Source organism: Mustela erminea, chromosome 5, assembly GCF_009829155.1.
Source record: "Mustela erminea isolate mMusErm1 chromosome 5, mMusErm1.Pri, whole genome shotgun sequence".
In the NCBI taxonomy this organism is placed as follows: domain Eukaryota; kingdom Metazoa; phylum Chordata; class Mammalia; order Carnivora; family Mustelidae; genus Mustela; species Mustela erminea.
Window position 1 is genome coordinate 4430121 of NC_045618.1, and position 13398 is coordinate 4443518.

Consider the following 13398-nt stretch of genomic DNA (forward strand, 5'->3'; position numbering starts at 1 on the left):
TCCGCCTGGTAAGAGGGGACCCTGACCTCATACGCCTACAACCACACCAGATGCGGGCGAGCAGGGTGCACAATGGCTGCCTTTATTGCATTCCAAGTGGAGCAGGCTAGCACCAGGCCCATCCTGTCCCAGGCTTCTAGGAGGGGCTCTCAGGAAGGACCCCGGGGGGTTGGGCCGAGCACAGAAATTCCTTGGGGGCCCATAGGTGAAGCCCCAGAGCTGGAGCCCCGCGATCAGGAGCTAACAGCTGGGGCAGGCGTCCTCATTCCCGGGCACAGAGATGGCCTCAGCCCAGCACATGGGTGGACTGCATCCTTCGTAGAACTGCCCTGGGCACTCCCCTATGGAGAACAGCCCTGGCCCTCCATCTCCGCTCTAGAGGGGATGAGAACTGCGCTGCGACTGCACCTCCTTCCAGGACGGAGCACAAGATCCCTCCGAGTCAACATGGCCCTCTGGCCACAGGTGCTGTCCCAACCCCCCCGCCCCCCACCCCTGCCACCTCTACCTCATGGGCAGAGGGCCTGGGAGAGGTAGGGGAGGGGCGGACAGGGAGCCAGGTGCAGAGTCAGCCTGGGGAAGCACGGGGGCAAGGGGGCAGGCAGAGAGGCAGCAGAGGGAAGTCAGTGGGCTGTAGGGGGCTGGGAGCTGGGGACAAGGGAGCACAGCAAGCAGGTGCATGAGTGCCTGAGCACAGGGGGAGGAAGGCCAAGAACACGCATCACCGAAGACCACCGCACAAGAACAAGACAGGCTCTGGAAGGGCCCTGAGCCCCATGTGGGCTCAGTGACAGGTTAGTCGCAGGACACGCTGGGAGGCAAGAGGCCAAGCAGCTGGAAGAAGAAAGCTCCCTGAGAGTCACCAGGCCAGACTCAGCGCAGGAAGTCTGGAGCCCCGAGGATGGGGAGAGATCGGGGCCAAGCAAAGGTAGAGGGTAACCGCTGGTCGGCGCGCCCCCAAAGTACGGCATTCACGGCAGGGTCTGGGGTGGGGTGCTGGGTGCAGAGCTCATGCAGAGGGCTCGGGAGCCTCCAGCAGTGGCCCATGTAAACTTCAAGGAGGGGCTAGACCGCCAGGCACTTGGGAGTGGGGCCTGGGGGCCCCGGCCGGCGGCGACCCAGGAGGGGCCCCCGGGTGCCACCACACACAAAAGCCGTCCAATGAGGGGCAGACTGAGGAGGGGACCGAGAACAGCTGCTCTGAGAGCCCCCCGTGGCGCCTCCTCGGCACACCTTCTTTGGTTAGTTCTGTAGTTCCAGAAAGTCTCCATTGCCTCAAGCTGCTTCCTTGTTGGTCTGCTGCCGGGTGGAGGCCCCCAGCCTCCTGCGGGGGCTACCGCAGGCCCTGGGTCTTGGAGCTGTCCTCTTGGGTGGGAGGCTGTCCCAGTAACTGGGTGGCGAGTGCCCCTGAGGCTGGAGGGGTGGCCTTGGTGCTTGGTGTACTCTTCCGGGTGCCCTGGGGACTGGGGAGGCCTTTCTTCTGGGGCTGAGGACTCAGTTGGCCGCCCTTCCTGCCCGTGGATGGGCTCTTGGAGCCTTTGGCCTTGCCCGGAGGGTGGGCAGCCTCGGGGCCTTTGAGGGGCTGGAGCCCCAGCATCTCACAGAAGGGGTTGCACTGGTGGGAAGAGGCAAACTGGTCCAGCAGGGCAGGGAAGCAACTCTCCTTGAGGCCTTGGTATCTGCAGCCAAACAGTGAGAGCTGAGCGGGAGCCCCAGCCACAGGGAGAACCCCCAGGGGCCTGCGGCGGGGTGGCCGTGGCCAGGGTGTCACGCCCCACCCTTTTGGGGGTGCTGGGAAGTCCAGCGGGGGGACGCACCCCAAACCTCCATCCCACACGGAGGCCCCACTACACGGTGGTACAGGTGTTTGTCACGTCCACACTGCCGATGTGCGGAAGATCTGCTTGTTCGTACAGACGAGAGCAAACTCTACGTCCCCCCTTTGCTCCCAGGGCCCTGGCTCATCTGCACCATGATGAGCTTTCTCTAGCCAGAAGGAAGAGGAGACCAGGGTTGCAGGTGGGGGAGGGGGGCCCCAATATTGTTGCTCCAGACCTGAGGTCAGGGGCATGGAGGGTACAGGGCGGCGGCCCCCAAGATGTGGCTACATGGTCACCCTTACAATTGGGATCATCTGGCCACAGGCCAGCCCCTCAGGGAGGGAGACCCAAAAGACCTTGGACAATTTCATAGCCCGAGAAGATTCTCAGAGGGCCTCCTGGCACGGACAGTCACTCACCCTCGCAGTTTGGTTGCAATTTGCACATCCGTCATCTTCCAATCAACCCCTGGAAAGAGACAGAGCTGGAAGCTGGGGCAGCCCGGGTTGGTTTCGACGCCCTCCCCCCAAACAGATCTATCACTGGAAGGGGGCGTCCCAGGGCTCAGGGCATGCCATCACTTCTAGCCGGGCTCACAGGCAGTGTGCGCGTCTAGGTGTTGTTAGTAGCAATGATGCCCCCTTCCCACAGGTGAGGAGGCGGGCTCAGAGGTCAGGGGCTGGAGCAAGGTCACAGTCATTCTTCTGTTTGCTAACTGTGCACTGACCGTGTGCAGCGGCCGCTGTGAGTCAGAATGCGGGCTCAGTTCTTACTCCTAGACCCCAAGCCCTTCCAGCTGTGCAATCCTGCCTCTAGCACATGACTGCAGGCCACAAGCGGGGCTGGCCTCTGGCTCTGAGCCAGCATCTGCCCCTTCTTCTGCCCGGGATTAGCCTCTCTGGGCAAGGGAGGGCAAGTAGGAATGGGAATATAACCCGGGCTGGGCCGGCAGAAAAGTAAGTGTGGGGAAGACTGGCTTCCACCTACTCACACAGGCAGCAAGCATGCACCCCAGGAAGCCGAGATGAGGGGACGGTGCTGGGAGAACACAGCCAGGCAGAACGGGCTCTGGGGAGTGGCCTGTCCAGCCCGACCGGTCCACCCCAGCATCCCAGCATCCACGCATTAGAGGGGGAGCCTCTCCCCACTTTCAAACTGTCCTGTCATATCCTTCTGGGAACCTGCCTTTCACTGCCAGGGCCTGGGGCTGGGTGTGACGGATGAGAGTCAGGGCATACGGGCGCTGATTTCCGAGCTCTGCGAGCTTCGAGAACCATCCCTAGGTCCACAGCTCTCAGAGAAGCGGATGCCACCGGCCTCGCAGGGGAGTAAGAGTGTCAGGGGGTGTCTAGCTTAGTGTCTGGGGCACACACAGACAGCAGACGTTAGTCCCTGTCATTTCTCTGCGGGGGTCGTCACCTTCCACGCTGCACCCCAGTAACCATGGCCCCTGATGCGTGCACAGAATTCTGGTTTGTGAAATCGCTCACAGCCGTGGCCTCGCCTGGTCCTCCCAGCCCGTGTGGGAGGTGGGAAAGGACCGCCACTCCCTGGGAGGGAGAGGGTGGCAAAGCTCGTAGAGGCTGGGGGGTCGCCCCGTCTCAACTTTGGCTTTCTCCTGGGTCTACAGAGACCCGCTGGAAAGCCAGGAGATGTGGAGTAAAGCTGAATACTCTGAGTCCCAGGTTTTCCTACTGCATCACGTTATCCTCTCCTTCTAGAACCCGGGACCCTTATCACAGCTTCTGGAAGACAGTGAGTGTTCCCGATTCCCCTTTCCCCTTCCCAGCAGTGGCTCAATGTTGGATTGACAGAGGCAACAAACAGAAGGAATGGCAACAGCTCAACGGGCCACCAGCCTCCCCTCAACATACAGAGCTCCCTCAGGGGGCATCATGTTTGTGGTGCAGCTTGACCCCAGCAAGAACCACATTTAAGCCCGTTTTCTGTCTCTGGCCCTTGGCTTTCCCACTAATGCACATGGGGACCCCGATAAGGTCGTGGGTGATATTCCCAGCGTCCCACTCTGGAGGGACTCTTCTTTCCTCTCCCCTGCCTGGGAGGGACTGGTCAGAGAAAGGAAGATCTGTGCTTGTTGGCTTTTGATGGGGGGGGGGGTTGACTCTGAGGAATGGGGGAGATAGAAATAAGGAGTCACGAGACTAAGATGATTCCTGTAATAAAAGCTAACAAAAGTGGAGGAGGAGGAGGAGGAGGGGAAGAAGGGAGGGGGGCGAAGGGGCAGAGGAGGGGGAGGGGGGGAGGGGGAGGAGGAGGAGATGAGGAGGAAGGAGAAGGGGCAGGAAAGCCAGCGAGCTCGGATGGGAGAGTGGCGAGTCTGCAGAGGGGGACCGTCCAGAGCGGATCGGCCAGGAGGGGAGGAAGACTTTGGGTGCGGGTGTTTCCTTAGTTCCTGATGAGGGAGCAGGAGGCTGGCTGAGGACAGAACAAAAGCTGGGGCCTTGCACCCCCTCCACCTGCTCCCCTCCATACGTGTAGCATTCCTCAAGCAGCCCTGACCGCCATGAACAATAAGCAAATAGTTAACCTGCTGGGATCACAATCCTGCTAGACAGGAGTCTCCCTTGGCTTACAAATGTCCTAAATCTCACTAATAAAGACGATTGATAGCAGGATTATGACATCCCACCAAAAAGTCTCCCAACTTGATGTAAATGGCTGGCCTAAAGATGACATTGATCAAGCCAACATTGATCAAGCCACAAGGGCAAGGCCTCCGGTATCCTGGCACCCTGTAGGCCCTCTTTAGCATATGAAAACTCCGTTGAAACCTCCCTTCCCCTCACCTTCCCCCAACCGCAGGGTACATAACCTGCCATCCCTCACAACCCGGGGCAGCAGCTCTTCCTGCCCACAGGTCCTGTCCCTGTACTTTAATAAACCACCATTTTGCACCAAAGATGTCTCAAGAACTCTTTCTTGGTCATCGGCTCCGGACCTCAGCCCACCGAACCTCACCTAGGTTTTAGAACTTCATCAGTTCCCATGTCATGTTCCTTGAACTAAATTCCCTCTTAATTGTAACTGGAGCCTGGAACGTGCTCCCGGGGATGCCACAGCAGTTCTGCACGAGGCCGGTGAGGCCGATGTCCTTGACCAGGTTCGCGGGGAAAGCAAAGGAGAGGAAATGTGGGAGCACAGGGGACCCGGCTCTGCCTCTCTGCACACTCTCGTTCTCGGGCACACACGCACCCACACCCGCCCGGACTCCTACCTGCCAAATCCGTGACAAGGAAGCTGCCATTCGTCCACAGATAGAGCCAGTGCTGGAAGGTCTGGCATTTCTGCCTGACCTCGGAGCGGCCGGCCGTCTCCGGCGCGGCGCTGCCCCACTCCCGGGAGCAGTAGGGCTGCAGGGGCTGGCCCAGGTCCTCCTCCAGGGTCGCGTAGGGGATGTTGTTGGCTGGCCGGTAGATGAGGTACAGTGGGAGGATCCTGAACACAGTTGCACTCGGCTGTGAGCGGGAAGTGCGGGCCCAGGAGCCCCCCACCCCTCACCAAGTCTACACTCTTGGGTTGAAAAGGAGGGTCCTTCCAAAAGAGCATTCTCGGCTCCGAGACCAAAGGACGGAGCGGGAGGCCAGCTCCACCCTGAGCTTGGGGAAGGAAATGAGGCCATTGGTTTCTGAGTCCTGTGCATGCCCTGAGCCCAATGGGATGAGAACTGAATGGTGCTGTGGCCCCAGGAGGACCTGAGCTTGGACGAGGGACGCAGACCTGGACGCGTCCACCCGAAAGGAAAGCCTCTAGAGAGGAGGCAGCGACACCGTGCTCTGTGCCAACCAGACCCCAGGGTTCGAGAGTCAGAGCTCAATCTCAACATGGAAACAATGACTCTTTATAGTTGACTCCTGCAAAAACCTTCACGGACACTGGCTGCCCGCCAGAGAAGAGTCCTGAGCCACTGGCCTAGAGGCCTAGCCCCCCATCCCTTTTGGAGAGTCCCAGCATCTTGCCATCTGCAAGCGAAGGAGTGGGGACCTGGGGTGAGCAGGAGGAGACCAAGAGCAGGGCAGAGGCTTTTATAAAGTGGGTGGTTAATCTTGAGGGCTTCGTTTCTAGATTTTGGGGGACCATTGAGCCGAGCATGGGCTGTAACTCAGGATGCTGCTGATGGACCCTGAAATCACTGCTCTGGGCCAAAGCTCAAGTCTGTAGGTCTGCACAGCACCCGCCCCCCCTTGTGAGCACTCACTCTGGCACCTCCCCAAAGCCAGCGGCCGCCTGGGCTTCAGCCGCAAAGATCTTGCAATACTCCCGACTCATGTTCTGGATCTTGCACCCCTGGGGATTAAAGAGAACCAAGTCTGGTCAGCAAGGGTGCTCCGCTGCTCTCCGTCAGGTCCGGCTCTAAGCGGAAGGGTCCGCTGCAGCAGAACCGCGGGGTGGGGGTGGTGGGGATTCCAGCCCTGGGAAAGGTGGGAGTCACTCCTTCCCTGCTCCCTGCTCTGCACCTTAGTTTTCTCATTTGCAAAACAAGAGGCTGTGGGCTTGTTTTCAAAAGTGGTTTCCAAACCGTGTTCCCTGGAGCCTAAGTGGCAGTGCCCCAGGGCCCACCCTGTGGGGAGTGAGACAACGAGACTGTCCCCCCCACCCAGTCACTCTTTTGATCTCAAGCAGAGGCTCCAGGAAGATATGCATGAAGGCAACGAGAAAGGTTTCTGCTACGAAAAAATACGGTTTGAAAACCATGGCCCCAAAGACAGAGCCAAGCTCGTCTCCAGACCCATCCCAGAAGCCGCGTGAGGATTCATACAGTCAGCCTCTGCCTCCAAGGGGACCCAAGCTGAGGAAGGGGAGGAGGTGACAGGGGAAGAAGGGATCTGGGATGGCACACGGAACCTGAATGGTGACGTCGTAGTTCCTGCCCAGGAGAGAAGTCTCGCTGCTGGGGCCAAACACGAGCAGGCTGGACACCTTGATGACGCACGTGCGGCCTGACTCGAAGATGGGCTCCAGGCCGTAGATGACCTTGGCCTGGGAGGACTTCCGCAGGCCACACCCATGTCCACCCCCTCGTAGCTCTTCGCTCACCAGGCGTCCAAAGAGCTTGTCCCCCCAGCAGCCAGAGTCAGCCAGACCCTTTGCAAAGACCATGGGGGTCATCTCAATCTCTTCTCCAACTGCAAGGGAATGGGGGAAGGTGCAGGAAACTAGACATTGTTGCCCCACCAAGGTTGGGGGTGTGTGGGGTAGGGAGAGCTGGAACAGTCCCCTGTCCCCCGACTCTGGTACGCTCACTGTCTCCCATGACTCCTCTCCAGGGGCCCCTACACCATGGGGCCCAACCCAGCCCGTGAGCTCCCAGCGGAGGATCTGTCTGATGCAGGCCCTGCCGTCTGATGGCACTCAGCGTGCCCCTCACGTGGCAAGGGCGTGCTCAGTGTCTGTGCAAGGCACAGCTTTTCTGGGGAAGCGGCCACCCGGGTGTGGATTTTGTTTGGGAGTTAGGTGTTTGGATCAAATAAATAAATGTCTCCATCTCAACCAACATGTCTGACTGCAAAAGGCTTTAGGACCCATCCAGAAGCATGGGCTGCCTCAGTGCTCAGCTTGTGGTCCCTACAAGCCATCTCCCTGCAAAAGGACCCCAAGCTCCCTCAAGAAACGGCTGAGTCCAGGTCTCGGGCAAGAAATGAACTCAAAGCATCTGGGACCTCCTCTCTGACCCGAAGGCGAAGAAGCCACGAAGACCCCGGGGGCTCGTCAGAAGGACACAGGAGCCGTGGAAGGGGCTTCCATGGGGGCAGATCAATCTTACCAACCAAAAGGAATGATTTCTACAATGTGGTGAACATATCAAATATATTTCAAAAATCACAGTCATCATTGCAGTTGGAAAAAACTCACTCCTCCCCCCACCACACACACAAAACCCCAAACCTCAATGGTGACCTTTGGAGGACGCTAGGGACCAACTTGAGGCAACAAAAGACCATTTCTCCTTTACAGAAGAAACTCAACGGATGGATGTAGAAATGACAGAATTAAAATACTCTGGTTGGAAACCCAAACAAAATCGTGGATTCGGGCAATAATTGGTAGCTGCTAGAACCCCCGGGTAACAAGTATCAGATACAGTTCTTGAACTTTTTCACAGGATAGAGAGGGCAGGAGACAGCGGAATGAATGCAGTAAACCAATGACATCATGTGCCTCCGGATAGGATGCTAAGGGTCAGACAGAGCATCCTGTGATGGGTTCTTGCCCACTCAGACCCTCCCCACCCCCGCAAAGAACTGCACTTGAATCTGACCAAGCCTCCGCATCAAATTACCAGTTTAGGAGAAGCACATGAGAAGAGGAACATGTTAAATGGGATTAAACCATCAAAATCCAGATTGCAAGAAATCCTACCCATCAAGCGACTTCAACAACTAAAGAGGGAAAACCATGAGCAAGAACAGGTATGTGTTAGAGATGAGATCAATCTGCCTGAAGCAATGAGTGATTCCTAACCCAGGTAAGCCAGTCGTGATGAGACAGTGGGGGACGTGGGACTGAGCATTTGCGCACGTTAACGCTCTATTGCTAAGTGTGTAGGTGTAAGCTTCCATCTGATTTTGCTTGCACTTGACAACTGGTCAAAGATGCTAGTTGAATGACTGAGGGATTAAATGAGTGAATGAACAAATGAATGAATGAATGAATGCATTAGTTGGCAACAAAGCTCTAAAAATTTATCCCCAGCTGCCTTCACAGTCCTGATTTTCAGTGTGTTTCCTACAGAAGCAGCCCAGACTTTTGCTCTAATGTTCAGGGACATGCCTTATAATTTAGGGGTATCACAATCACCAGAGACCTGCTGAAGATGCTGCTTTTCTGGGTCCCTTTCCCCAGATGTTGTGATTAAGGATATCAACAGCAGGGCCCTGGAAACTGCATTTCCAGCAAGCTCCCCGTGTGGACTGGAGGCAGGGACCCACAGAGCACAGTGAGAAACCCCGGGAAAGGAGCTGGCAGCGTGAGGCAGGATCTAGTGGCCAGGCCTGCCCTTGGTCAAGGGCTCCAACATGGGCCAAGGGCACAAGACTGAATTAACCTCTTGTGGAAGGGCCTCTTGGCCATTCCTTCTCCCACAATCTTCGGAAATAGCACTCCTCCCCACCCTCCATCCCGAGCCCTATCCTAAACGAGGAGGCCCAGCGTAGCTGTGCGTGGAAGTAAACACAGCGCTTGGGATGGATGAAGCAGGGAGGACGGGAGGAGTAGGGAGGAGGGCCCCCCGCCCCTCCCCCGTATGGGCATCATACCTTCACCTTCTTCTCTGGAGATGAATCCCGACAACACTGTGTGGAGAAAAAGAAGAGGAAGCGGCTGCCCTCAGGCTGGCCTGCGTGGAGAGAGCACCCTCTGCACAGAAGTCCGCTGCCCCCCCCACCGGCCCCGGAGCCAGGCTGGACAGAGAGCGTGGGAGGGGGCCCGCTCACCCTCGGGGCTGAGGCAGAAGTCGGTAGAGGCGGAACCGTGCTCATTGTTGATGGTGCATCGGTACACGCCACAGTCAACGGAGGACGCCTGCACGATGGCCAAGGCCGCCGGCCCCTCGTCCCCGGCACTGCAGAGAAGGGAGACCCTCCCTGTGAGGTCCATCACTGTGCACAGCCCGGGGCCGGACTGCGGTCCTGAGGAAGGTCACACCCTGCCCTCCGAGGCTGCCGTGGACCCAGGCTCTGAGAGCTCGGGCAGGGGGGTGAGAGGTACTATGGTCAAGGGGTAGTCCTGGGTCACACAGGTCTGGGTGGCTATCCTGATGCCCCCTAGCTGTGTGACTAGGCAAGTGATTTGATGCCACCGAGCCTCAACTTTCTCCTCCCTACCAAGGAAATATTAGCATCTCCCTCATAGGGTTACCCTGAGCCTTGCATGAAGATCCACAGTGGGGGAAACACGCCCCGTATTACGGTACATATTACGTATTACTGTCGCTGCACTTGGGGAGCCAGGCCAGGTGGGCGTGGTATCCGGCCGGCTTACCTCCTGCCCACCTCGCCCACTGGGCGCTGATCCTTGGCCCACGTCAAGACTGAGTCACTGAGAATGTTGAAAAACTGACACCAGAGCTTCAGGCTGCCCGAGGCATCAGGAAACTGCTCCACCCGAATCTTCCGGATCACCTGTGGGGCTGAGAGCAGGGGCCCAGTTGAGAGGGACAAGCCACTTCCCCGCCACCTTGGCCCCACCCGTTTCCCTGCATGTGCTTAGTGGGACGGGCTAGGAGGAAACAGGATTCAAGCCCCCACACCAACCTCCCCTTCCTGGCCCCCAGCCTCACCCCGTGTATATCTCTGAGCCGTTGGCTCTGACCCCAAAGCACACATCCTAGCTAGAAAGGCCCCACTCCTGGGCCCCCACCCCAGGCCTGGGACAGCCTCAGAGCCCAGGACCCAGATGGCAGAGAAGAGAGAACAGAGGGCAGCCGCACTTGTGGGGAGCACAGTGTGACATAGGTAACAGTTGAATCACTGTGACACGAACGTAACATTGTGTTCAATGATACCATGTTATTTCTATACACACACATTATATTATAGATACACACATTCTTATACATGGTATTACAACTATACTCAAATTTAAAAACAAAACAAAACAAAAATCCATGAGAAATCAAATGCCTAAGTGGGAAGAAGAAACAGCAACACAAATGACCAGAATCAGAAATGCCCAAGGTTGTGTCAGAACCTTCAGGTATGAAATGGATCACAGAGGACCTGTGGCAAATATGAGCCCCGACATTGGTTTTATAGATGAGAAGAGAGAACTCGCTGGATGGTACTGGCTAGGAAAGCCCAGCCAAGAGTAAACAGATAATGCAAGCGGCCTCACATCTATTAAAGGAACGGAGTTCACTAAAGGAACAAAGAAAACACAACAACGAAACATAAAGCTTCTCCTCAAATAAAACGCAAGGCTCTTGTGGCAGGAGAGCGAGAGAGAGAGAGGACTCCAGTTTGGGTTCTAGGCCCTAACTCGAGGAACCTGCATCGGGATCCCCACCCTCCTGCTCTGTCCTCCGGGGACAAGTCTGTGCAGAGGGGACAGCGGGGACAAAGGGGCCAGACCTAGCACCACCTGGGGAAGGCAGCCCTGTGCTCGGGACCTGATTTCTTCCATCCCGCTTCACCCTCGGTGGCACACAGTTTGTACTGTGCCCCGTCCTGTGTGGCAGAGCCAGGATGAGAACTAGCCCTCGGACGGCATAGCTGGGGGGTCTAGTTCCAGGAGACTGTTGTAGGAGGGGCGCTGTAAACCCCTCTCGGGTGTGCCCCCTCAGCGCCCCTGCTGCTGCAGTGTGCAACCCTCTCCCCTGGAGCCCTTCCCCACCCTCCCCATTGCTCACCTTTGAGCAGATCTTTGGCTTTCTTGGACTTGGCCGAAGCGTCCTGCTTGCCTTCATCCAGGACTTGCTCTGTGTCTGCACTGCTGGCCTTGGGGCCGGAGCCCAGGTCTCCTGCTGCCGGCTCGTCCTCTGCCCGCGGCACCTCCAGCATACCTGCCTTTCTACCCTGGGTTGGGGAACGTTTCTCCCGTCCTGGGGTTCCCGGGGACCCAGGTGCCAGGCCCTTCCTGGGCCCCCGAGGGGAAACCGTGGGGCTCTCCCTTTCTTCAGCCTTGGCTGCCTCCCTGTCTCCTCCTGCTCTGACCTTGGGGAGAAACCTCTTCCTCCGGGCCCCCAAAGCTAGCTCCTCTGGTGTCGCTGCAGGGAGGCCTGTCGGGACCTCCCCAGGGGCCTCCTCCTCCTGGAAGGGCTCCTGGGCCCTTCTGTCTGCTGGGAGTGCTCCTGGACCCGAGGCTGTCTGCCCACCCGTCTCCCCCAGCCACCTGCGTGCACCGCTCTCCGGGGAGGCCCGTGGGAGCCCAGGCCCCTTGGGGGGACCCTCACCCTCGCCCTCACTGGATCCTTCGGAGGCCAGCCCAGGGCCCCCCTCCTCACCTACCACGATGGCAGGGACAGTGAGGGTGCTGAGGCCAGGGCCCTGGGCTGCTGCAAGGGCCTGACGGCCAGCCTGCACCTCGCGATCCAGGAGGCCGGTGAGGCGGCGGGAGGTGCAGGGGCTCAGCGCCAGGCTCTGGGCACTCTGTACTAGATGGTTGTTCTCCACGCGCTCCAGGATGCGCCTGGACGTCCGGGGACTCAGACCAGCCACCTCCACGTCGGGGACCAGAGTGGCCGAGGACACCGGAGCCCCAGTGGCGGCTGCCCCTTGCGCTTCGGCGCCCCCGCCCCCTGGCTCTGCACTGGAGAGCTTCAGCAGCAGAAGCAGGTAGTTCTTCAGGGAGTCTATGAGGCCGGGGTCGCAGCTCTGGGGACCCGGGGGCCTCCCTTCCGCATCTGGCCCCGGGGCACAGGACCCCTCAGTGTTGGCGGACATGGCTGCTGGCGGGTGACTCTGGGTGGGGGTCCCTGGCCCCATGGACAGTGGGGGGGCGGGCCTCAGTAAGGCCTGGTCCCCAGAGGGCGGGAAGGCAGCAGCACTCGTGTGCTCAGGGGCCGGAGTGCTGGGCAGAGCCTCCCGCGAGCTCGTGGTCAGGCCCCGCCTGGGAGGAGAGGGCAGAGTGGGCGCCTCCGGGCTCTGGCCAGCTGGAGGACAGCCACCCAGATCCATGGACGTCACCTCCCTCGGCTGCTCCTCCTTGGGGCCTGGGATCAGGCCATCCTCTGGCTTGTCCTTGACCAGCCCCGGCCACTCAGGCCCTCCCCGCTGCTCCAGACCACCCTGGGGAGGCCGCTGGACTGGGAGCGTGCGACCGCCTCCTGAGGCAGCCAGCAATGCCGGCTCATAGCTCCTGGGGGCCGTGACTGCCACTTCTTCAGATCTGAGCACGAAACCAGGTTCTTCCGGGACAGAGGGCCCTTCGGGGATCTGGTCGAAACACTCACTGGACTGTGGGCCGGGGCTGCTCACAGAGCCGTTCTCGGACTGACCTTTCATGGCTGTGGGCGTGCTCTCCTCGGACCGTGTCCCTCTGTCTTCCTGCATCCTCCTGCCTGTCTGTGTCCTTTCCACCTGCATCCCTGCCCCTCCCTGGGCCACCACATCCTCCTGGAACCTCCTGGCGGATGCTGGCCTCTCACTTTCTCGTGGCCCAGTGTCCACCCAGCTCTTCCTATCTGCCTGTGTCATCTGGGTGGCCTGTGTCCTGTCTCCCTGGGTCCTTCCATCCACCTGCCTCTTCCCATCAGCCTCTGTATTCTTCTTGCCTCCACGTTTCTGGTCAGCAGATGTCCTCCCAGCTTCCTGGGTGTCTGTGTCCATGGGCTCAATGATGCCCCGGCTTCTGGGGTCACTGCAACCCACAGAGACCATGTCGGCGGTGTTGGTGGCCAGCGCGGTAGGAGCCGGGCTTGCCCGGGATTCTGGGACCTGAGAACACGTGGAGGAGAGGAAGAGCTTGACCACATGAGCCTTAGGATCTCTCCCAGCCTGGCTTCCCAGCCTCCTCTGACCTCACCCAGATGAGCCCAACCGTATTCCTGCCACTGGTTTTCCAGGCCTGCTAGGGGTTGGAGGCAAAGGACATGTGGCCAAGTCCCAAGCCCCCCATCCTGATC

At 58.9% G+C, this 13398-nt stretch overlaps 1 protein-coding gene across 3 annotated transcripts in view; it reads right to left on the minus strand.

Moving 5' to 3' along the window:
- Positions 1–702: 702 nt before the first annotated feature.
- ALPK3 (alpha kinase 3) overlaps positions 703–13398 on the minus strand; it is a 44570-nt gene continuing 31874 nt past the window's right edge. For all 3 annotated transcript variants that reach the window (XM_032342016.1, XM_032342014.1, XM_032342015.1), the window contains 9 exons: positions 11185–13210; positions 9819–9966; positions 9272–9399; positions 9095–9130; positions 6684–6964; positions 6037–6125; positions 5056–5276; positions 2240–2288; positions 703–1679 (listed from right to left, as the gene is read on the minus strand). In XM_032342016.1, coding sequence (XP_032197907.1) covers positions 1334–1679; positions 2240–2288; positions 5056–5276; positions 6037–6125; positions 6684–6964; positions 9095–9130; positions 9272–9399; positions 9819–9966; positions 11185–13210 — 3324 coding nt within the window. In that variant the 3' untranslated portion in view covers positions 703–1333. The remainder of the gene's footprint in view (positions 1680–2239; positions 2289–5055; positions 5277–6036; positions 6126–6683; positions 6965–9094; positions 9131–9271; positions 9400–9818; positions 9967–11184; positions 13211–13398) is intronic.